The sequence below is a fragment of the Aphelocoma coerulescens genome, chromosome 3 (assembly GCF_041296385.1).
Source record: "Aphelocoma coerulescens isolate FSJ_1873_10779 chromosome 3, UR_Acoe_1.0, whole genome shotgun sequence".
Lineage (NCBI taxonomy): Eukaryota > Metazoa > Chordata > Aves > Passeriformes > Corvidae > Aphelocoma > Aphelocoma coerulescens.
The window spans coordinates 2,667,977-2,692,072 of NC_091016.1; the positions used below are offsets into that span (position 1 = coordinate 2,667,977).

Below are 24,096 nucleotides of genomic sequence, written 5' to 3' on the forward strand. Positions count from 1 at the left end.
CACAGTTTACAGATTTACATATGTCATGCTACAGCGCTGCCAAGACTGCCATTTCTTGGATTGGGAATTTTGTACACGTGCGTAGCTGGAAGGGCGAGGAGGGAGTTCCACCTCAGTTTTTGTGCTTTATCCCAGCAAAACCCCACAAGCACCTAATGTAAACCCCAAAGAGCTGCAGACCCAAAGCAAATCCTTCTCCTGGGCTCACCTTCCGAACCACAATCGCATCGTGGTTGAGACACTGCACGAAGAATTTTATGGCACGGGTGGGCAGGACCCTGTCATCCCTCAGGAGCAAGGACAGGAAGCCAATGCTTATGTGCTCAAACTTCCAGGGCCTGGAAAAAATCACATATTCAAAACAGAGTGTACATACCAAAGTTTAGGTACTGGTGTTACACAGAAATTATATGTATCGAGATTACACAAGAACATAAATAAATGACCCTGCTGTAATCAACAAGCTTAACTCATTTTGGGAATGAGCCTTTTATTAACAATTAAAGCTCCCAGTGCAAATAAATCCAAGACTATGCTAACTGCCCTCCTGGATATTGATCCATGTAACCACCTCCAACCCACCCCAAAAAAACCCTTTCATGCACAAAAGGGGGACTTACAGATTTCTCTGTTCCACGCAGTCCAGCAGCATGTTGACCAAATTTTCATAGTTCCTGAGAGAAAGAGAAGGAGTTATCAACCACATAGTACTGGGGGATCCACTGAAAAACAGAGGAAAAGTTTCTCAACAAAGGTTTGTGAAGGTGAAAAGGAAGATGCACAGAGGAAATAGAAGTATAGAGAGAAGATGCAGCCCAACAATCCTTGGACATTCTGGATTTTTCAGTTTCGCCACTTTGGATGATGATGACATTTAATGTGCAGTTCAGGGAAGCTGAACTCACCTCAGAGCCTCAGAGTTCTTCTCCTTCTGTCGCTGAATTCCCAACTGAATTTCCTCTGATCCCAGAGCTGTGAACTCTGAACTTGGCTGTCCCGAGCTCTGCAGCAGAACAGCCACCTCCCTGCATTTCTCTGGAACCTGTTGATGGACAGTGCAGAGATTTGGGACTTGAACTTAGAAGTTTTTAACATCTCTGCTTTGGAATCAGCAGAGTACAGAATTTCCTTGTCCATACAGACAAGCCTGAACACCAAGGAACTGGTCACTCACTGCAAAATCCAGTCCAATGGTTTCATACTGCCGATGGATTTTCTCTGCCAGGTCATCAAAGAGTCTGACTATGGATGGTTTTTCCAAGGACATGGCTTTGCTAAGCCCAGAAGAGACAATTGCTGGCCACGTCTGTGCAATGCAATCCCAGTCATGCAGATTGGCCAAGCACACCCCACTGTGATTCCCAAGAAGACAGTATAAGGCACCCTGTGGAATCGAAGATGGGAGTTTGGGAAGGTTAAAGCACTGCTCATCCGAGATATCGACATAAGCATACACCCACACAGAATAAAAATTCAGCTGCAGCTACCAAATCATTAAAATGTCCCATAAACATTCAGTCTCACTGTCAAATTACTGAAGATTTTTGCACTGAGTCCTCTTCATTTAATGAGATTGGAAGCCCTGCCAATTAATTTATCCACAGATTGGCTGCCTGATTTCTCAATTATGTTAGAGGAGATGATTCACAGCTGCTTCACCTTGACTACAGCTTTTCAATTTCCATTCCATAACTTAAAAATAGTTGCTAACTCACATTTTGGTAATACCTGAGCACACAGGGAACATATTTAAACACAGCGTTTCTCTTGAAAACAGATCTAATACAAATAATTCCTTACACCAGCCATGCCTATTAGCCATGAAAATATCAGTCATGCTGATAAACAAGCAAATCCCACTTTTCCCATTGAAAATTCTCATGTAAAAACACTTTCAAAAGACAGCCACAAAACCAAGCTAATGAAGCAGTACTTTAAATTGCTTCTGAGTGACATCTTGCCGGTCGGGACGCAGGAATTCCAGAACCAAAGGAATGATATCTCTGCAACAGAAATTGTAGGTTCCCAGAGCTGTGAAGAATGCTTGCTGAGCTTTACTTCTGACCTGAAACAAAAAATTTACTAGATAAAAATAACATCCTCATCCATTTCAGTTACTTAACTTCAGTTACTAAAGTTTTTATCATGTATTTGTGCCCAGAAACAAAATTATTTGTGGAAGGCTGTAAACACCCCACCCTGCTTATAAAAAATCTACTTCCTGTTTCTGGCATTTACATGAGAACAGCTACAAAGTTACAGAAGATTCTTCATGTTGCCCGAAGCAAGGTGCTTTTAAGATCATTTGAAAAGCAAACAGCCCGAACAACAGATTTAGGATGTAGAATCACTTGAAGAGACCAACAAAACACTCCATAAATCTCAGTTTAAAAGGGGCTGCTCCTCACCTGACCATAAGAACTCGTGGACAAACACAGAAGATCCCTGATCATCTCCTGGTGGGAAGTTTTGTATTCACAGCCTTCCATCGTCAGGGTTCTCAGCTGAATCCATGGGGAGCACAAAGAAAGGACAGATTGTTTTTGCATTTCACACGTATAAAAAACATCAGAGCAGGAATATTGTTACGATGACATTTAGCAAACTATGCAAAGCAGCTTTTCAAGCAAATTATGGGGATTGAAGGGGAAGAATTACCTCATGCTGCAGCATAACCCTGTCGATCAGCAAGGCTCTGATGTGTTGTTTCTTTCCTTGAAGCTGTAAAGAAAGACATTTGGTTTAGATTTCCATATCCTATCAGCAATTCAGGAACCTCAGCTTCACACAGCCAAGTCACTGACCCTGTTCTCCATTGATTTTTTCACTAGATTGAAGCTTTTCCATCGTGAATCAAACTCATGTTTGTGAGACCCTTGGAACTGTAAAACGTCACTGATAATCTGTGGAAAGAAAGAGAGGACAAGAGTGATTATGTTGCAAAACACATCATCTTGCCTTAAGCTTTACAAATGTAAAGCATACCTTTATTATTAGAAACAAAGACTTGGTATCATCTTCTGAATGATCAAGAATGTAGCCTGTAATTGGGAGAAATGAAATTGATAATCAGACAGGAAAAGAGCTTTAAAAATTAGCAATAATTTTATTTCTGCAAAGCTTAACTTTAGGAATTGTAGGCAAAGTAAACAATACAATTTCCTCATGTATACAATCATACTGAAGTATGACAGTTGGTTTTTGTTACAGGAGTGATCAAACTTACGCAGCAATTTCCTTGTAACCCTTGCAATTGTTTCTCTGTAATTCTCCCTGGATAAATCTAAAAGAGAAAAAAACATTTTATGTTTATTATACAACAGCATAAAAAGCAACTTATAGTGGAAAGCCAGAGCAGACTATTCAGAACTGGCAGTATGAGCTATCATAAAAATAACCATTTGTTATATCTAAGGACATGGCTCTCATCAGTTTATCAACTCAGCTGCTTGGGTTTTATAGGTACACAACCTTCTTTATCTGCCTTGACAGTTGGTTTTATTTCTAAGTTCAGGCAGTTCATTTAGCATATGGGAATTGAGGAACACACAGAGCTCCCATTACCAGCCAGATTCCTGCAGCAGATCCGTATCTTGTGTACCACTGCTGAAAACAAAACTGTGTGTACACAGAACTCTGGTGTTGGTCACAAAATCCCATTTATATGAAGAGAAGAATCAAAATTATGGTTCTCCAAAAGAACCCACTGTTTTTACAAAAAAATAAAAAGAAAGCAATTTTAAAAAAGAAGAAAACAACACTTAGAGCCTGCCTGAACAGAACTGGGATCTACTCACCATATTCAACACCAGTGTACAGCTTTGTCTCTTCCAAAGACACCAGACTTGGGACCCTGCATGAAAATAAACCAAGTATTACTACACATTACAGAAATCATGGAGTATGTGCATTTCACTGGCATTTAATTCATTTTAACAAGTTAAATTTAATGCCAGTAGCACAAAGACTTCTGGATCTACTAACAGTACATCTCAGTTCTCACATTTATAAATGAACCATCCCTTTGGATCAGACTTTGTCAGAGGCAGGGACACCATCAGGCCACCTTGAACCCAGAATCTCTATCTCCCAGTTAACAGAACCCCATCAGTTCTATTAAACAGGCAGAAATTTGGTTTCTGTCAAACCTAAGAACACACATTGAAACACACATGGCTCCTTGTTGTAGGGAAGGACAGGAGCACTTGAATCCTTTCCTGACAAGTGAATTTTCTGTATCTTGATATTTACTATCAGTGTTCCCTGAAGTAGCTTCTAGCAGCAGCTGCATGACAACAGCAGTGAGAAAGCACTAAAACCCAGCACGAAGGAACACAATCACTGGAATGTCTGGGATATAAAATAAATGTTACTTACAGATGAGCCACCCTTTCTCCTTTGAGAGGAGGCAGAATGTTCCCAGAGCCAATCAGGCAGTTGTGCACGATGGCAAGAGACTGCTGCACATCATCTCTTAAACAAAGAGGAAAACCTGGTTACTTATCTGTTAATTGCTTGAAAATAAACAAACCACATCTTTTTTGTGATGTTTTATGCGAGTTTTTTCTCAACTGAGTTGCATCAGTTCTACACACAGGAGGGAGTGCTGCAGAAATCAAGCTGGGCTTTTTTATGCCAACCTAATTCTTTTCCAAACCCCAATGTTTAACTTCATTTTCCAGAAAACATGGGAGATTTTATATTCCAGAACTGTGCAGGTGAGATAAACTAATATGAAAATTGCTTTGAAGGATTTTATCTAAATCTCAGATAAAACCTATGAAATAACTCCTTAACCCAAGGCCAAGACAATTAGATCTTCCCACCATGGGGAGGATGAGGGAATAATTTAGGAGTGAATATTTTACAGTCTGAAGATAAATTCAAATGTGAAATGCGAATAACTTATTTTCTGTGTTACTTCAAAGAAATCTTGATGCTATCTCATCTTGATGCTATCTATTATCACCAGCTGAACTAGGAACTTCAGAAATCCTAGAATAACATCAAAGTGCAACATTACAGTATTTTCCTCCTTAGTAACTACTGTGAGTGGAAAATACACCTTCTGCATCCTACCTGGACATTTCCAGCTCTCCAAGTGCATAGAGCTCCAGCCTGGTGAGCTCAGGCTGCAGGAAAGTATCCAGCAAATAAAAAGCAAAGCTTATTTCCTCAGATGAAGGAACATGCCACTGGATATCCAAGTTCCACAGGTCACCTGGTTTACCCCAGTCCTGTAGTAAATAAAGATGTTTCTTATTAATCAAGCTATTTAAATTGTGTTTTTAAAAAAAATAGTATTTAATATTACAAAAAAAAAAAAAAAAAAAAAAACCAAACACATGTGAACTAACTACTGCTATAAATTAATGCAGTTATCCTGACATTTCCAGGAAAAACAACACCATCAGAAAATCAAACAGAAATTCCAATCCTATATATGTCTACACATACCCAGAAAATAACACATATCTGAAAGCACTAAAATGAAAAGGATTGTACTGGTCTAATTGAAATATAACTTAATTATTCCTTTGACTGGACATAAATTCAGACACATTCTTAAGTACAACTCAGACTTTTGATACTCCCATAGAGAACAGAAAAGTCATTGTGAATGTTTTCAGAGGGGGAATTGAAAATAATTGTGTGATTGTTGTTTTTGGGGGTTCTGTTGATTTGTTTGCTTCATTGGGGGATTTTTGTGTTTGGCATTTGGGATATTTTTGTTTGTTTTTTAAATGATTAACTGGCCCAACAGGATGTTTCTATCAGTTGTAAAACTGGACTAGCTTTCAGTAACAAGATTATCTGCTGTTGGGAATTACATAAAAACACTTTTCAGCAAAATGCAGTTGTACATTGAAACAGGCCAGCTGAAAATTGCTGCCTTTAAACTGGAATATTGATAAATTGATGTCAAAGTCTTAACAAGAGAGCAGCACATGACTTTTGACAGTTTCAGTAACTTTTAATATTGCCTGGTCTGCTTTCATTTTATCTCAAGCTCAAGACAGAATCATTATTTGTTATTCGGCTGACATGTAAAACACCACATATCCTTGCTGTGTATTAACTTACTGTGTCATGCAATCATGGTAAAACACACATCATAAACCACTAATAAGTCATATAAAACTACTCAAAACTCTAAAACTACTCAAACAACAGTCAGTACTCATTTTTGGCTATCAATATACTTTAAATTAACCATCATTTGCTCTACATTTCAAAGCCCAAAGCATCACTTCCCATTGCTGCTACCACCGGTCAGAAATCTCCAAATAAAACCCTAAGAGCGTACGTATTTTTTTTTCCAAAAAAACCAAAAAAAAAAGTCAAATCCTCTAATCCTAAATAAATGAAAATCCTTGCCTTGATAGGAAAGTATTCAGAAAGAGGCTTGTCAAAGCCACCTGGCACACTGCAGTACTCTGTGGGGTAGATAAGTGTAGCAGAACGAAGAAGATGGTGCAGTAGGTTACAAGACAGAATGTAACCCTGCTTACAGGTTAAGTGTAGGGTGCGCTGCAGTATCTTCCCAAACTGCTCCCTGTACAGTAGCAGCTTCTTGCCATCCACTCGAGTGATCTGGGGGCACAGAGAGACATTGCAAACATCAGTTTGGTCCTGCAGGGCTGGACAGGGTCACACTGCACAGCCCAGCTGGGCCAGGATCCATTCTCCAGCTCCCACTGAAGTTGCACGTGAACTGATACTTCCACAGCTGCTGGAAAAGTTTCAGTGACACCACCTGCTTGATCCCATCCCAAATTTTCTAGCAATACTCCTATATTTTCTTTAATTAATTTAAAAATATATATTTACCAAAAGCTTCTTATGTTTCTCCCTGCATTGATCCCTCTTCTTTCACTCCCCCTCAATAATTACTTTAATTCATTCCACATGCAACACTGTTTATTTGCTTCAAACAGCAGCCACTCATGTCTCATTCAGAGTCAGGTAAAAACCAGAAGCTCTGCAGTGCCATTCATACAACATTTACTTTGCTTTAATAGAAGTTTATTTTTTTTTCTCCTTTCAGGGGCATTGAACAAGATGCAGTGACACACGAGCATGGGAAGAATGTTTTTGGGAATACCTCTGATAAAAGCTGAAGATTCCAGAGCAGCTCCTTATCTAGTTCTTCATCATGTAATACATCATCATCTAGAGGAACAAGGGATAAGCACTGCTGTAACCCCAATGCAGCCAGGTTTTCCAAAGAAGCTCCATCAGAATCCAGGTGCTTCCATCCCAAAAATCTGTCTCCCAACCCTCCAACTCACACCGCACCCATGTCCAACTGGAAGTCATTGTAGCCAATGTACCATCCTGAATTTGATGAATGTCTGGAGACACTTCAAACTGCCACATTTTTAAGTAATTGTGGTCTTGCAACCTGACAGATTTTGGTCTTGAAATTACACAACTGCTGGTTTGGATTTTTTAGTTGAAGTAATGCATCTTTCCATTGCTGAAATGAACTTGTGGAAAACACCCAGAAGTTTTAGTTATTATTTTAATGTTTAACAAAAATCAACCCAAAAGCAAGCCAGTAACACTGGAAATGTTAGAAACTTACTGCCTGTGAGGTGAGTTATGACGTTGCAGCAATGTGGTACAAACAGCTTCAAGGACTCCTCAGGGCGGCACTGCAAACAGCACCAGAAATAATCCATTTTAAACCAAAATATCTTGGGGAACTCAGCACACACCAATAAATACCCTAAGACCAGACCACATCCCAACTCCAATTCAACCTTGAGTCAGCCTGACTTCATGACTCTCAGTCAATAAAACCTAAGTTTAACATAGCTGCAAGATAAATACTGAGTGAACTAACCTCTTGAAATATTGCTACATGCAACCCACCAATTTTAGAAGACATGATATTAAGGGCCACCAGTATTTACATAAAAAAATATAGATATTACACAGGAAAAAGTAGCAGCACTGGCTTTTTTCTTTTTTAAACTAAAGAGGGAGTGAAATTAAGAGCATTTTCTCTCACTTTTACTGCAGCTCGGCACATATCGGCAACCATTCGACCAGCAACTCTTGTCTCAAATATATTTGAAACAGCAAAGTTAAAAACCTTCTCCAAGGCAACCTAAAAATGAGGACAAAAAGATGGAGGTTGCTTTTAAAGAAAAAAGCAAATTAGGTATCCCAAAATATTTGATATTACACAGAAGGCAGTATCTCTACATAACCCTGCATTCTTTTAAAGCAGAAACCCACAACAATTCACATGAAAAAGAAAATCAGAGTAGAGAGACGGAGAAAGCAGCTCTGTGGAAAGCCTGAAATGTTCCCTTTGGGAAGAGAGGAGGTGGATAACTCTTGATGACTAATAGAAGTTTAGGGTGATTCTGAGAAACTACACAGAAAATGTTTTCCAGGAATAAGTCACAGGCTGATGACAGGAAAAATTATTTCACATGTTACAGTGAAGGAAAGCCAAGACATCCCTTAGTTAAGGCATAATCAGGGAATTAAGTAGCAACTATTTAAGTAGCCAGTGTATTTAAAAGCAGATTATTTCCATCCATGCTTTGCCAAAGCAAGGTGAACTATATAAAATGTAAATCTCATGAATACTTGAATAATGGACAAACAGGAAAAATACAAATTAAATACTTAATGGCAACAAAGAATTAACTTAAGACTTGCATTTACCAAAAAATTCCAAACAAAAATCATACCAAAGTGCCAATGTTCAAAATGTACAAAACCTGGCATCTCCAAATATATATATATTTAAACAGATAGAAATGTGCTAACCCAACCTACAAGGAAAGAAGCTGTCCACGTAATAACCTGGATTCTCCACCCTCTCCCTCTGAGTTATTTTAATCCAGGTAATTTTTCTGATCCCATTAACCATGCAGCTCCTTGAACAGCCTCTCTGACCCAGGTGAAGAAATGGCAGGGAGATGGAGAGAAAAGGAAAGCAGAGGCTTGGGTGGGACAGCATTGCCACCAAGACATGAAAATCTGCAACCTAAACTGATACAGGGATAAAATAAACTGTTGGAATGATTTCTCCTTGTGTTTATCATCAGTTTGCAGGAGAGCTCTGTAGTGAGTGGGATAAAATCATAAACCAAACTGCCATGAAGTCAACCTCCCCCCTCAGCCCTTTCCTTGGTTAAATGTGGAAGTTCACATTCATGAGGGAAGGAAGAATTTGAATGCACCAGTTGTTGTCAACACAAAATTAAATTTCCTAAGAGAGATGAAAAGTCCACATTCTACATACCTTAAAGATATCCTTTGAACACTGGGTAAGGATTGTACTGAAAGTAGAAGAGAGACCCAGTTCCACCAGACTCTCCAAATGAGTCATTTTTTCCGTTTCAGTCTCCTCTCTGGTTTGTTCTAACGTGCTGCTCTCTATAAGTCCAAAACATCTACACAAATAAATGAAATAGTAGGGTTAGTAAGTGAAATGGGAAAGTTTTATGAAGTTGTTAATGCCAAGCTTCCCCCCCTATCCTTAGCTCACTCACCTATCCATAAACTGCAGCACAAAATCCTCAAATTCAGCAGATGCAGAGCACAATTCTCTTTCCACCTACAGTTTTCCAACACGAAGGAAACACACAAGGTTGGTTTTTATTAAGGAAACATAATAGAAAGTTAATTTCCTATAACAACTACTTCCAATGTCCAAGTGAAAACATCCTCCAGTGCATTTCCCATCATACAGACTCAAGTGCTCCATGAAACAGTTATTACACGTTCCTGACACTGTCCTGTCCCAGTTTCCTGCCTGGATGTGTATCCAAATAACCTCTCTGGTGAAATCAGGTCTGCCTCCATGGATACAACCTTTGGCCTCATCACTGATCCTCCTTTGTAGCAGGAGGTGAGTGAGCACCAGGGGTGTTGCCAGACCTGCTCTCCTGACAGATATTGACAGTAAATATTCACTGTACAAACTCCTCTTCATTTTTGAGTGCTGCAGCTCTGGGACAATGAAATTCACCTTTTAACTTGGGCAACTTGGGCAAAGTGTCCCAGGAGCAAAGAGGTGTGGTGATAAGGGGGATAAGACTCACTGTCTAATGCTGTTACTATCTCTTGAGTGGAAGAGACTAACAAGTATCTGGAGGGAAAGCAATAGAATCTCAATCAGGGAAGGGAAGCAGGACTTAAAAGAGGAGCAGGGGTTTATTTAGGAAGAAAACAGCCCCGAAAAATTGGGGAAAAAAATCGAATGCACTATTTAAAATAACTACACAGATAAACCTCCTCCTCAAGGCAGGGAAAGCTCCAAGTCAAATGACATCACACAGGGCCCTGAGCAACTTAGTTTTGACACAAAAACATTAAACTGCCTGAATTTAACATTCTCTACAACAAGCTGTGACAAAGAAGCATTGCTAAAGCCAATTTGCACACTGGTGCAAGCTCCACTGATAGAAACAAACAGGATTAATACCTGTGCATACACTGCTAGAAATTAAACTGAAAACTAAGTTACAGCTTTGTTTTTATACCAACCCAGCACTCTTACCTCTGAAAGATCATCTCTTTCTTGCAATACAGATGAACAATCTACTAAAGGCACCAGAGTAGAAAATGTTGCAATGAACTGGAATGTAATCTGTTGAGAGGTACAAACAGCTCTTTAATGAGTGTTTATCTACACATTAAAAAGCTTTTCCAGTTAAGGTATGGGACCTAAAGCAAATTATACTAAAAAAAACCCCAAAATCCAGAGCTCAATTCTTCCACCCTAAAACTTCAACAGGTATTTCAGATTTCATATATAAAATTAAACAGGCAGCACTGTAAAAATAGTTGCTATTTTCTAAGTAACATAGCCATTATTTTGTGCTGAACTTTAAAGTTACAAACCCCCAATATTTACATTGTTTTAAGTCCATTAATATGAATTTCTGAAAATGTGGACTTTTTATAATTTAATATAATGAAAACCTAGGGATAAAGAGCTTCCTTTTGATCTTAAAAGACCAGGAATATTTGCTAGGAGCTGTGGAGCAGCTGTTTAATCTTGCTTTTCAGAGCTGCCCAAAAAGTCAGTAGAATCCTTCTCACAATCACTCTGCACTGTTCAATGAGCCAAAGAGGCTCGTAATATTAAATTTTTTTTAATAAAATTGTGCAGAAAAAAAGGCTGATAAATTCTGGACATGGGCGTTACCTGCTTACACAGAAATATGAAAATATTTCTATATAAAATATAATATTAGCTAGTTGGCTGGTTATCTCCTAAAAAAAGGCAATATTTGTACACTCACCATGCATTTGCTGAAGTCATTTGGGTCCACCCCAGGCAAGGCTCTCATCAGCAGAGGTAGCATGTGTGTGGGACCCTCAGGAAACCACTTCCCCCCGGACACCAGGCTCCGAGCTACTCCAATGACACAGCTCAGGGTGGCTGTGAGCTGATGAGGCTCTGTCAGGGTCTCAAGTGCAGGATATGTTCTGTAAAATGGGAGGCAGTCAGATTGGCAACAGTAATGTTTCTAAAGCCCTCAAAGACAATAGAAGTGGACTGAACACGGTATTTTCTGCATTGAAGAAAAAAACATTTTAATGTTCCCAAAATTGTTTTCTCATCATTTTCCAATGGATTTAACACTGTTTTGTTACAATGTTCCTTCCATTGGATCAGTGCTATCCACCACCAGTTCAAGATTAAAGACCTTCCAAGCAGCTGCAGCACAGGAACTAACAACTGCTCCTGCATCCAAAGCTACCACGATTTCCCTGTTTGGACTTTGAAGCAATGCCAGCTGTAGGGTTCTCGTGGCAAACATGAGAACATGCCTTGGCTGCCTCTAAATCAGGAGGGGATCTCTTCATATTACTATAAAGTCCAGACCTCGTTATCAAAACCTGGGAAGTTACTGTGAATTTTAAACCTTTTTTTTTAAAAAAATTAATACTTTCTAAGCAAACTGCATAACAACACCTCCTGTTGTTACCAACAGCCTCCAGTTCAGAGAGAAGTCACACTGCTACCACTGCCCTCTGTCACCCAGAGCACAGCACACCCAAATAATCTGGAACTGAAGCCAAGGCAAACATTCCAGGGATAGTTTGAACTACAGAGCAGATGTTGGGTCTGCTCTGAAAAAGAAAGGGCAGCCCTACTCAGCACTGCTGTCCTGCTTGGAACTGCTGGGCTTGGGATGTTTGATAGAAGAGCAGATTTATCAAGTTCTTACAAACAAGAGTAAGGGTGGTGTGGAACACAGGAAGGGCTCTTCAATCAAACTCATTCCTCTGCTGTTTTGTTAAAATACAAAAGACTGCATAGGGAACATGGATGGGGGCTAGGAGGAAAGCTTTCAGTGGAGAAGGAAGGAGCAACATTTTTCTTTGGCAATTTCAGGCACGAAGGCATTAAAAATAGTACAAACCAAGTATTTCACAGAGGCACACAGTCTGGCAACTACAAAGTCAGCAATGCCAGTGATTTTAAACAACCTGCAACATGCTCGGAACCAAACGGAAATGTAAACCAGATCCTTATTGCTACACAAGCATCCTGTGTATCTGGAACCTACCAGGTGGCTTATGAATAAAGGATGCAAAGTTGCTTTTTCAACTGATCCACCCACTATCTGATACAAAATGCTCCCAGAAATGCAAGCCACCTGAGGACTGCCTACCCTAAAGCACACAAGCTGTCAATAGCTCCCAGAACTATTCCACTTGCCAGGTAATCAAAAAAAAACAAACAGCAAACAACAAAACAAATCAAATTCATTAAAATAAAAAATTGAGTCCTCCCTTGCTCCCAGTTCTGAGATGATTGCTCAGGAGGGTGTATCAGCAGCTCCTCTCACGGCAGGCATTCGCTCACAGCAAGCAATTAGTTTATTATTTAATACGACTGCTTTTCCTATTTATTTCTTGGGAAGGGCACACGAAGCTGCAATGTTCCTGCAAAACTTACTTCTCAAGTACAGGTGGAATTACTAATTCAGGACGCATCAGTGCAAGGTTCTGCAGGGCTTGGGCAGCCTCCAGGCTTCCAGTTTTGCTGAACATTGCCAGGAGAACAGGCTGGATGATGCACTGCACGAAGTCTGTCACGTCCTGGTCCGTGAGTTTGTGGCTCTCAGGGACAGGAGTTAACCAGGTCACCTTCTTGTAGCGCTCACGGTGCAGCCTCCTCACAACACCACTGGGCAACCTCTGGAGCAGCTTCATCAGCTTGTTCTGGGAACAGACCAGAAACGCTGGTCAGTGGCATGGCAGCAGCACAACCTGGCTGCTCAGGGCACAACAAAAAATTTTAAGGCAAGATCTTGGAATTACACAACCACAATAAAGGAAAACTCCAAAGAGCTCTAAAATACAGCATTCACAATTTATTGCTAAACTTCGTTTCCTAAAATATCAGTAATTGTGCTGCCAGCTTCTCATGATTTCAGAAGTCATGAAAATTACAAAAATTATACAGTCAGGAATCAAGATTATTAACCAGTAATTAGGACATCTTTGGGAGCATTCTCTCTACCTTCAGTGTAAGCAAACACCCTACTCAAGAACAAGCCAGCTCCCTTGGCACTGCTGTGACCAGCCTTGCTGTTTTAATCTCTATTTCCCATCACCTGTCACAGGGAGACTCTCACATTCTTTAACAGAAGATTCCACTAGTTACACCATCTAAATGTTACGCTTCAAACTAGACAATGCAGTAAAAATCCTGTTTGCTTTGTTTAATAGAATCATAGAATGGATTGGGTGGGAAGGGACCTCAAAGCTCATCCAGTTCCAACCCCCTGCCACGGGCAGGGACACCTTCCATGAGACCAGGCTGCTCCAAGGCCCATCCTAGATTTTGATAACTTGGAGACAATAGATCAGTAAGAAAAAAACCTCCATCACACAGGTAATACTGATGGTGTGTGTCACCCTCATTTCAAGTGCTGACTTCTTTTTCCTGGCTATATCAGACTTAGATGTCTTGTTTTGGACCTCTGCACTGCCATGAAAATAAGAGCATGGTTTAAATGACAGTGCAATCATGGATCATGATAATTCAAGTCTGCAAGCACCACAGATCAACAGACAATCTGGAGCACACAAGGTTGAAAGGTTGAAATCCCAGCCAAAGTTCTTGTCTGGACACTCAAACCACTCAACTCACCAGCCAGCGCCCGTTATTTGAGGGATGGTAAAAAGAGGCAATGCTGTTGAACAAGCCAGACAAGTGCTTCTGCACCAGCTTACTTGGTCCACCCTGAAACAGAGAAACCACAGAATTTCATCACACAGGCCAAGATAAAATGAACAGGTAACAGCAGCATGAGACACAGGTTTGTTCTCCCCACAGCAAGACCTCAAAGCAGCAAATCACATCCCACTCCCAGCTCAGCACTAAGAGCAAGTTCTCTCCATCCCATCTGCTGAGGCTCACACTAAAACAGGTGCCTGTTCCTTTCCAAAATGCCACAGGCAGCAGCTGTGAAACAAACCTTTCCAGCCCCATTCCACACTGACAGTAGAAGGATGGACTTGAAAACATAATTCGGAAAAAAGAAAGCCTAAAAACACACTTCTGCAGTGAGCTTGGCAGAACAAATATTCATCTTAAATACATGTTTCAAGCTTTGCATTAGTTTTTGTTTCATTTTATGAAGCAGCTACTCACCATCATGGCTGTGATCCACATGACTGCATGTCCTACGTCGTAAGCATTTGTTAAGAATCTTGGAACAACCACCTGATTGCTTCCCACGGGCAGATTTAAACTCCTCAAAATCCTAGTAAAAATCTGACGACAAGAAAAACAAACACTGGCATAAGTTAATTTTCAAATCCAAAGATGTTTTAAAAAACCAAACCCGCCTAGCAAGATAAGTAAGGGATGTCATGAAATGAGCATTGTTACCTTTGGTACATATGGATCCCAGTCTATGTACCCAATGTTGTCAGTGGCCAAGCGAGCAAAAAGATTGACTAAATGCTGAAAATAACCAGAAGAAAAGGGAATATTCATTAGAATATATTGAGAATAAAAGATGCAAAGCCCACCAGCTACTTCACATATACAAGACAAAAGTTACCCATGGCAGTAAAGCACTTGGGAAGGGAGATTTCACTCCATCAGAACCACCAAGACATGTTTCACTGGCCTAAAATAACATTTATACAGGGACATCAAAGAAAATTCCACCAACTCATCCATCTAGCTTTTCCCAATATTTAGCTATTTAGGACAATTAGTTCCTGCAAGATCCATCCTACTCAGTGCATGCTGCTGGCTGTCACATTTGCGTGCTTCGGTTTAAACACATCAGTGGCTTGTAAAGGTCACAGGCATCAGCTGTCAGCTGGGAGGGCAGTCTGTGACTGCCCATGAAGAATTAGATACTCCATCACCAGAAGACAGCCCCAGGAGTGCAAAAGGGAACTGGAAGATGTCCCCAGGAAAGGGAGTTATCAGGACTGAACAAAAAAAAAAAGAAAAGGGAGATGAAGTCTCACTCTTGTATCCTGATGGTGAAAAGCACAGCACCCACCAACTCTGCTTTTAGGAGCTTCTCCAAATCAGGAAAGACCTGCTAGGCTCTCGATGCTTCTATCAGTATCTTGAAGCAATGACAAAACCAAAAAGAAGGGCCTGAAATAATCCTGCCTAATTCCGAGACAGATAGCCCAGAGGAACAGGTCACCTCTCGGGCTGAAGGACATGTCAGCTTTGGAAAACCCCCAGGTTCAATTCAGGATATCAGATTACAGCCTGAAGACAAGGGTTACATTTTCTTTAATGATCTGCCTTTTTCACTTGATCTGAGGAAATACCCAGTGAAAAAAATCCTTACAATGCACACAAGGAATTGATTCCACAGCTCTCCTTCAAACAGCAAGTCTAATTCCTGCCAAAGCAAGCCGAGGAAAAGCTTGCAGCATACAGAAGCTTAAATTGGATTGCAGAGTCAGAACCCATGTGTCTAATTATCTGCATCCAGCCTGATGGAATGACCCTGACTTCAGGAAATGGACATGACAGCAAAGCAAACAAGAAGTGAAAGCTTTGGGGAAAAAAAGCAAGCAAACTGTCAGAATACAGTGGAAGAGGGAAAAATATCAGAGATAACTTGTGAAAGAGTGCTGATGATTATTTGTTACACAGTTTGACAGAAACAAACTAAATAATGATACTCAAGTGCAGGCTGTCACAGTTCTGTCAGAAGGAATAGACAGAATTACAATTTTTTGGGGGGAGCAGGGAAGCCATCAGGAAAACACAAAAAAGTGAACACAGAATCTCAAAACCAGCTTTGGCATCACCAGTGTTCAAATCTGGACAACTGCCAAGTGCTGGGCCCAAGGCTGCCTCCCTGGATTTGTGATGGAAGGCAGGAAGACCCATGGAATGTGTGACCACGGCGGTTTGGAAATCAGCTTTCTCCTCAGACACGGAGAAGTTCTCCTTGTGTATCCAGGCAGGAGATTAGTGAAAGGAGCCAGATGGCCAATGAGCTTATGCTCATACCGAGCAGGGAAAAAAAACCTGGGGATAGGCCAAGTTTCACTGCAGCAAAGCCAAGGCACAGCTCAGCTGACACCAACAGCACCTAAGCTGCTGCTGGGGCTGCCTCCAGAGGGAGGTCTTCATTTCCCAGCTTTGGATCTCCTCACATGGGACATGCATCAGGGGCACACAGGTACAGAGCAGACTATTTGCCTGGAAAGATACAGCCCAAGGCAATTTTTGGCCAAAGGGAGTACAGGTTCTTTGTTGTATCTCAAAAATGACAGCAGCTCACTGCAGTGAAGGCAAAACGTCACCACTCAAAATCAGGGACCATCCAAGATGTGCTAAAAGACAGGACAGAAGTGTAATTTCTAGAAATCACAACTACACTTTGCATAATTCCATGTATTAGCAGGCAGTCTGGAAAATGCCAGCACTCCCAAGGCTGGAATGAAAAGCTGCCTGAGCTGGCCATTAGATAATGTTCACCAAGCACAACTGCAGTCTCATTTATTCAGACAGTAATTGCTTGCTAACAATAATGAAATTATTGTCTCTGCTTTCTTGTACTAGTTAAAGCAGAAAGGAAAAAAACCCATTATATCACTGTATGGCTTCAATTCCTTGCAAGCACATTGGAGGAATACTTAAATGAAGATTTCTTCTAGTGTAGGTGAAAAGCAAATACTTACCCCTTCCCACTGGGGAAGATTTTGAACTGACACCCAAAGGCCTATAAATTCATCAAACCAAAGCCTGAAAGAAAACAGAAGCAAAATAATTTAACACTGAGAAAACAGCTCCCTCACTGAATATTTATCCCTCACTTTGCCAGGTGGTTGCAGAATTCACCTGTCCCTCAATTAATTCAGCAAGAACAAGGATCAACACGGACATGCTTTTATGAATTTGCCTCCCAGAGCATATTCCCAAATCTGACTTTCAGTCCTTGCTTTTTTTCTTTATTTCTCTTCTGACTCTTTTTTGATCCCCCTTTCACACAACTGTCTCCCAGGAGTTTCCTTATCTACCTCAGCTCTGCCATCCCAACACAGGTAAACCAGACAAAAACACATCACACTGCGTTTTCCTCTGCCTTGCACTGTGAGATTTGTCCCTTTTGACCAGTGGTCACAGCTGTCATTAGCTCCTTCTCTGAATTCACTTGAGGGCAAGGATGCAAACGCTCCACACCAGTCCCTGACTCAAATTCACCTTTATGAACTACATTTAATTCAATTTAGTTTGATTTGCTGTGTGCTTTACTCTAGAGAAGGCAGAACTCAGTAAGGAAGAAGGACTAAGATTCCTGCAAGTTACTTTTACAAAAGAAGCAGGTTGACAGTGTTTCTGCCTTGAACTCCTGCCAAAAAAGCTGCTGAAAGCCACCAGTGACTTCAAATCATCCTGTAAAAGATGATTCCTTGCATTTGGAACAGAGCACTTCAGTGACGCCTACTTGAAACCCTTGTGGTGGAGTTCAGGGGGAAGGGTGGTGGGCAGGAAGAGCTCAAAGTAGGTAATGGCCTTCTGCATGGTCACATCAAAGGGACACATCAAAGGCCTCCACTCATCCAGCATTTCCCCAGTGGCATCTTCTGGGAAATACCTGAAAACAAGGAAACCACTGAATATACACAGACCTGGCTTTAAAGTTTGGCTCTTTTTTTAGGCATATTGCAAGCTAGCTACTAATATGTCATTTTAGAGTAAAGCCATGTGCCCAGGGGCAATAGGCAGGCAGCCCTCAACTCCAAAAACCTTCACAAAACAGAGGTAAATCAAGGCCATTGTGGTACATCATTTTAAGACCACCAATTAAAAATATTCTTGTCTTGTTGAACCAGAGAAGAAATCTGTACAATGCAAAACCATTTCACTGTGAAGGCTGGTCCAAATCAAACAACTATTACTCACTTTTTATGCAACATAAAAAAAAAATTTATCACTTCAGGCACAAGGATCATTTATAGAAACATTACAGGAATGCTGGTGATTTAATTTCTTTTAAAACTCACTAAGTAAGCATGCAATGCAGTACTTAAAATGCATATTAGATACATTTTTTTATACAACAGAATTATTGCAACCAAGGCTGTTAAAAAGGAAAAAGAAAACCCAGAAAAGTCTCTACCCTCCACCCCAAACTTTTAAACATCAGCCAAGCAATGACAGGTAGAGTAGGGTCTTTTAAACACTTCCCCCCCCCGCTTCCTAAATTAATATTAAAGATACCAAAAAAAATCATGAAAGAAACACTTACGGTCTGCAGCTCTTCACGAGTGTTTTCAGAACACTTTCTACAGAACTGAAATGAGAAAAGGAAATGTTAGAAATAATATATTGCTACATTTCAGAGACAGCATAAAATAAACAACCATTTGCTGACCTTTCCCTCCAGAGCTTAAGATAATGTTGGTGCAATTAGATGTCTTCTGTGAACATGCATTAGCTAATTGCCTTCTCCACAGACTTAATGTAACGATTAAAATTGCTCTGCTCAACTCCTGGTCCTATTTTTCATATACTACTCTTGTATTTCCTGCATTTAAGTGAAGAATTAGTATCATTTCATGGAAGTGACATCCTGCATTTTATCCACGAGCAACCAGCAAACTGACTTCTGGGGGACATGAAAACACATAGAAAAATGAGTTTGTGGACTTCATGAATATTTGTAAGATAAATAAAGGCAACTTGTTGGTTTTAGGCTCCAAACACCATATTTGTCCTTTTCAGTGTGGTTTGGGGTTTTGTCCAGTGATTCTAAGAAGACATGAACTACCTGCAAATCAAGGGTTATCTCATTAGGGACCTTCCAAGTAACAGCTGATTTAAAAAGTGCTTTCATCCACAGCAAGAACACTTATTTGAGAAATCATTTCAACACCTATTGTCACAGGATGCCATCAAACCACTTTAAAAAAGACTAAATCTCAGAATAAACTCAAAGAATAAAAGGGAGAGGGAGCAGGGAGTGATCAACCAACGCAAGCACAAAGGTAGTAAATTGTCACGTTCTTCAAACCTTCCATTTATTACACAACCACCTCAAGACTAGCTTGCACTTTTACCCAAAAACCTCCCCCAAATGGAAAAAAAAAGTTCTGGCAGAACAAATTCTTACATCTTTTAGATATGCTTTCTGTAGAAATAGAAATATTGCACCTTTTCATTCACCATCCCAAACTAACATTAAAAAATGCTTTTCTGCTCAGAAAAAACGATGCAAATGTATCAACTTTAGAATTTTACCAAGATAAATTAATGTTGAGACACACAAATACTGAACATATACTATTGTCTCTCCAGCCCTACACAAAACAAACTGATCCCATACAGCCAGGAGAAATAAAAAGTGGATAAATCACTAATTCCCTTCAACACTCAAAGCAAGCCAGCAAAAGCCCACCCAGCCCTCAGAGCACTGCTTCGGTCAAGCAGTGCTCTAAAAGATGCAAAATTATGTATATTTTATGCAACAGTTACAAAGGCAACTCGGGGCCTCTCCCAGAAAGAAAATTTTGAGCTGACTGACTCTAAGATATGGAGAGGAAAGGCCAACCAGTCATTAAATGAAAATAAAATCAAACTCTGCAGGAAGCACAGGAAGATCCTGGGTTCAAGTGAATATTGTCCTTGAAGGAGTTAGAAAAAAGATAATGGTTGTTCCTAGAGCAGATAAATAAAGCACGAACAAGCAACATTCCTTAAGAACATTAAAAATTCACATGATAAATGTTTGTGTGACAAAAACAAACAAGCTCTCCCCAGACTATCACTCCACTCAAATCAGCTCTCACTAAGGAAAACCTGAAGGACGGGAATTTTAACAAACACTGAGGCCAGAGATCAACATATTTTTTAAATTAACAAGTTTTCAGTCAGATCTCAGCATCTGTCAGTGTGAAAGAGCAAAGGAGAAAGATTAGGATGTTCCCTCCTCTCTTATGATCACAAATTTAGGAAGCCAGAAAACAAAAAAAAACAGCAAGACAATTTTGTATCCAAGGAACTTCCATCCAAGAGTGTTCAGGTACAGCCCATCTACAGGAGACATCCTAGAATATTCCCTTCAGGGGACTGTTAGGAAAGGACAGGACATTGCAGCTGGGGAGATACATTAAGGAACACCCAACAGCACTTTTAAGCCCTATAACTTATCTTTTTTGGCACTACAGGATTATTTTCCTCTTTTGGAAAGGGTAGGATGATACCGATTAGCAAATCGGGGTATTTTTCCCCCGCATTTACGAAGAGAAAATTAGTAACATATAAATTGACACTGCTGACTATTACATTATCAAAAAGCAGTAAAAGACAAATTTCAGTTTTTCAGGAGAGGGGAAATTCTAGGCCTGAAGGGAAATTCTAGGCCTGAAGGGAAATTCTAGGCCTGAAGTGGACACTCCACCACAGAGCTTAAATTAAGACAATGGAAACAGCAACCAGCTACAGTTTCACAAATTATTTTAGTGATCTCCTAACTACAGTGAGCCATCTCTCACTGGATTAGTACAACTAAGCCCTTGTTTCTAAAAAAAACCCAAACAAAGAAAACCCCACTGCGATCCCACTGCCACTTCCACCAGTTTTCTGCACTTATCATACACCAAAACTCCTGATACTGTTTCCATGCAAAAATTCCAAGTGAACTCTTGACACAGAAGCTCTTCACAGTCCCAAGACTCTTGCTGGGTGGATTTTCCAGAAGCCATTACCTCACTGCTAAAGCACTTTCCATGATTTCATCGGATTTAAGAGGAAGGTACCTTCACTCCGTAACATGCTCCTGCATCAACGGTGATTTCATCCATAATCTTACAGAACAATTGCTCCAAAGCAAAATTTACCTCTCATTTGACCCCTGAAATGTATTTGCTGGTTAAATTAGTTAGAACAGAGCCCTGGAGAGCCACTCCACACACACTGCCTGGGTCCCCAATTAGCACGGTTTACATCCAGTGCGACATTCTCATCATCAGCAGTGGTGTCAGGTTAACACTGGGCTTCCAAATACAATTATTTATGCAGAGAATTCCACCTGTGTGACAGTGTTGCAGTCCAACAGAGCATGCATTGGCCAGAGCTCAAAAAAAATCAAAAAAAAAGATTCTTACCACCTATGCAACACATTAAGCACAAATGTTTTAGGTGAAGACCAGCCTGGTTGATATGAACTGAACGTAAACAAAAATAAAATTCAATTAAAACAGGAGATAAATTAAACAGCTACAAATCAGCTTTTAAAGCCTTGACTTCCACCAAAAAGATACCCCTCAAAAAAAGGATGAGCACTGTATGAGAAGGAATCGCACTGCATGGAGTGTCTGACATGGAATAAAGTTAATAAAAGCTGAATGCTTCAGTCAGACCATCACAACAGAAATCGTCCTTCCTGCTTTACCTCCTCTATCCTCCTGGAAAAGGTCCCTCCCCACTACACAGTGAGCAGCTCCTCAATACCACCCCCTCAGAGCAAGGTCTGCAGGTGCAAAAATTAAAAATAAAATCAAAATAAACCAAGGAAGGCTCTGCTCTTTCACATCTTACCTACAATTACCAAAATAATTCAATTTAGCAAACTGATTTTTTTTTAGCCACACAGACACAAGAGAAATTCAGCCTGAAATGCTCCATGTATTTCCTGTTCATGTCCCTTATCAGCAATAGGATCTTCCTCTCAGGAATCAGTGGCAGTGCTCCAGCATCATTCAGAAAATTATTTTTTTAAAAGCAAATGAAGCATTTTCTCCTGCATTTCTTGATGAAGTTTCAATTCAACCAAAGATAATGTGTTATCTATGTGCTATCTTTTATAATCTGTAATTTATAGAGCAGGACCTTTTCTGACTGGGATAATTATGAAAATTTTAAGTCTGGAAATATGACAGATGGAGAGGAATTGACAGTGCAGAGAAAGCAAAGAAAACAAGCTTTCATTTTTAAAATCAATACAACATGTCTAAAATACTTAACTGGAGAAAATAAATGATTTCTCCCTATCATGACATCACTTTGAGCAAATACATATATTTCCTATAGAAGGTACTTCATTTTTCTTGGAGTGCAGACTGATTTATACCTGGATTCCAGATCCTGGGAATGATTACAGTACAAATATTGAAGAACAGTACCACTTGTGTATTTTTCCCCACAACGTTACTGTGTTATACAACAGAACAGCACACATATAACTTAGTCTCTGTGCAGGTTTTGGCTGGGGTAAGTTAATTTTCTTCACATTATTACCCATCTTTAGCTCAACCCACAAGTTTTCTCACTTTTACCCTTCCAGTTCTCTCCCCAATCCCACCAGGAAGGGCAGCGAGCGAGGCTTAGTTGGCAGCTGAGGTTTAAACCATGACAAGATCATTAAATATTTCATACTAAATTTATTAAACTGTGGGTTATCACCCTAAAATAAGTTGAGCAAGACCTCTGTTGCAGTGTATTTAAAAATTAATCACATTCATAAAGAAGGAAACAGCATGACAAACACAAGCCACCAGCAGAAGGAGATACATGATTTGGTGCAGCCCTGCATGCAATTATTGAAAGGTGCCTCATGAAAATAGGAACAGAATATTTCCCCATGGATCAAATTCCAGATATTAAAAGCACATTGCACAGTACTTTAAAGCAGGTACTTATAGGCCTATCAAATGTTTTAAAACGTGAACTTACTTGGGAAACCAATTTAATCCCAGATGTTCTGTTTTGGAGTATAATATCCTTTCCAACATTTCATAGAGTGGTCGCCATGGTAACTCTAAATCATCCCTGGAAAGCAGTTCCTTTTTCCTAATAGGAAACAAAACACCAAGCACTTCAGGATTCAACACTGACATGGACATGCTGCACATGGGAATATCCCCATCCCTGCTCCCAGTTTGGCACAAACTGCAGGAAGGGCAGGCAGGACCAGGCTGGCCACTGGCAGCCTTCAGCATAAGTGACACTGTCAAGATTTTTCCTGACTAAGTGAAAGAAACATTATCAAGTTGTGAGCCAGTTTTCATCTTCTCCCTAGCTGAGATTCAGCCTTAATTCTTGGCTTTCTGAGCTGTTCGGTTTTCTTGATGGGGCAAAACTGGTATTCTTCCACTTTCAGTCCCACTCCTAAAGCTCTGAAAGGTGTTTGCACAGGAGAACCCTTTAACCAGGAGCACTGTACAGGGCAGATAAGTGAAGCAACCTGTAAGAACTCTGCTACATGAAAGGTACAACATTGAGCAAGAGATCAGCTGTTCTGAGACAGAAGTTTCCACAGTCAGCAGAAATATGTACTCACTTTAACAGGTTGATCAGCAGGCGTGCAAATCCTTGCATCATGCTGATCTCCAGCTTTGGAATTGTCACCAACTCGTACAACAGTTTGATGAACAGCACATGATCCTCCCTGCTGAATTTTCTCCCATACAGTCGGATGTATCTGCAAACCAAACACAGTATTTTAAACATCCCATTTTATCCAAGACCAGAGCCAGAATCCCTCTGATTTGCTGTTTAATGAAACAAAACTAAAACTTGGTTCTCAAGTCCAAATAGTACGAACTGAAGACACACACCAAGGGAAGAGTTACAACTGCAATTACATGAAGAAAATGAATGACCAG

At 40.2% G+C, this 24,096-nt stretch overlaps 1 protein-coding gene across 2 annotated transcripts in view; it reads right to left on the bottom strand.

The window, feature by feature from the left end:
- PSME4 (proteasome activator subunit 4) overlaps window positions 1-24,096 on the bottom strand; it is a 43,736-nt gene that overhangs the window by 13,931 nt on the left and 5,709 nt on the right. The window contains exons 2-32 of one of the 2 annotated variants that reach the window (XM_069008812.1): window positions 23,772-23,912; window positions 23,165-23,281; window positions 21,598-21,657; window positions 18,741-18,785; window positions 17,937-18,086; window positions 17,170-17,233; window positions 14,888-14,962; window positions 14,648-14,770; window positions 14,144-14,236; window positions 12,944-13,209; window positions 11,277-11,463; window positions 10,529-10,618; window positions 9,519-9,583; window positions 9,269-9,419; window positions 8,018-8,116; window positions 7,589-7,658; window positions 7,106-7,173; window positions 6,379-6,594; window positions 5,080-5,237; window positions 4,378-4,473; window positions 3,798-3,853; window positions 3,227-3,283; window positions 2,986-3,041; window positions 2,805-2,903; window positions 2,659-2,721; window positions 2,409-2,504; window positions 1,934-2,065; window positions 1,175-1,384; window positions 906-1,042; window positions 621-674; window positions 209-338 (exon numbers count right to left, since the gene is read on the bottom strand). In XM_069008812.1, coding sequence (XP_068864913.1) covers window positions 209-338; window positions 621-674; window positions 906-1,042; window positions 1,175-1,384; window positions 1,934-2,065; window positions 2,409-2,504; window positions 2,659-2,721; window positions 2,805-2,903; window positions 2,986-3,041; window positions 3,227-3,283; window positions 3,798-3,853; window positions 4,378-4,473; window positions 5,080-5,237; window positions 6,379-6,594; window positions 7,106-7,173; window positions 7,589-7,658; window positions 8,018-8,116; window positions 9,269-9,419; window positions 9,519-9,583; window positions 10,529-10,618; window positions 11,277-11,463; window positions 12,944-13,209; window positions 14,144-14,236; window positions 14,648-14,770; window positions 14,888-14,962; window positions 17,170-17,233; window positions 17,937-18,086; window positions 18,741-18,785; window positions 21,598-21,657; window positions 23,165-23,281; window positions 23,772-23,912 — 3,424 coding nt within the window. The remainder of the gene's footprint in view (window positions 1-208; window positions 339-620; window positions 675-905; window positions 1,043-1,174; window positions 1,385-1,933; window positions 2,066-2,408; window positions 2,505-2,658; window positions 2,722-2,804; window positions 2,904-2,985; window positions 3,042-3,226; window positions 3,284-3,797; window positions 3,854-4,377; window positions 4,474-5,079; window positions 5,238-6,378; window positions 6,595-7,105; window positions 7,174-7,588; window positions 7,659-8,017; window positions 8,117-9,268; window positions 9,420-9,518; window positions 9,584-10,528; window positions 10,619-11,276; window positions 11,464-12,943; window positions 13,210-14,143; window positions 14,237-14,647; window positions 14,771-14,887; window positions 14,963-17,169; window positions 17,234-17,936; window positions 18,087-18,740; window positions 18,786-21,597; window positions 21,658-23,164; window positions 23,282-23,771; window positions 23,913-24,096) is intronic. The other variant, XM_069008813.1, reaches the window with a different exon arrangement.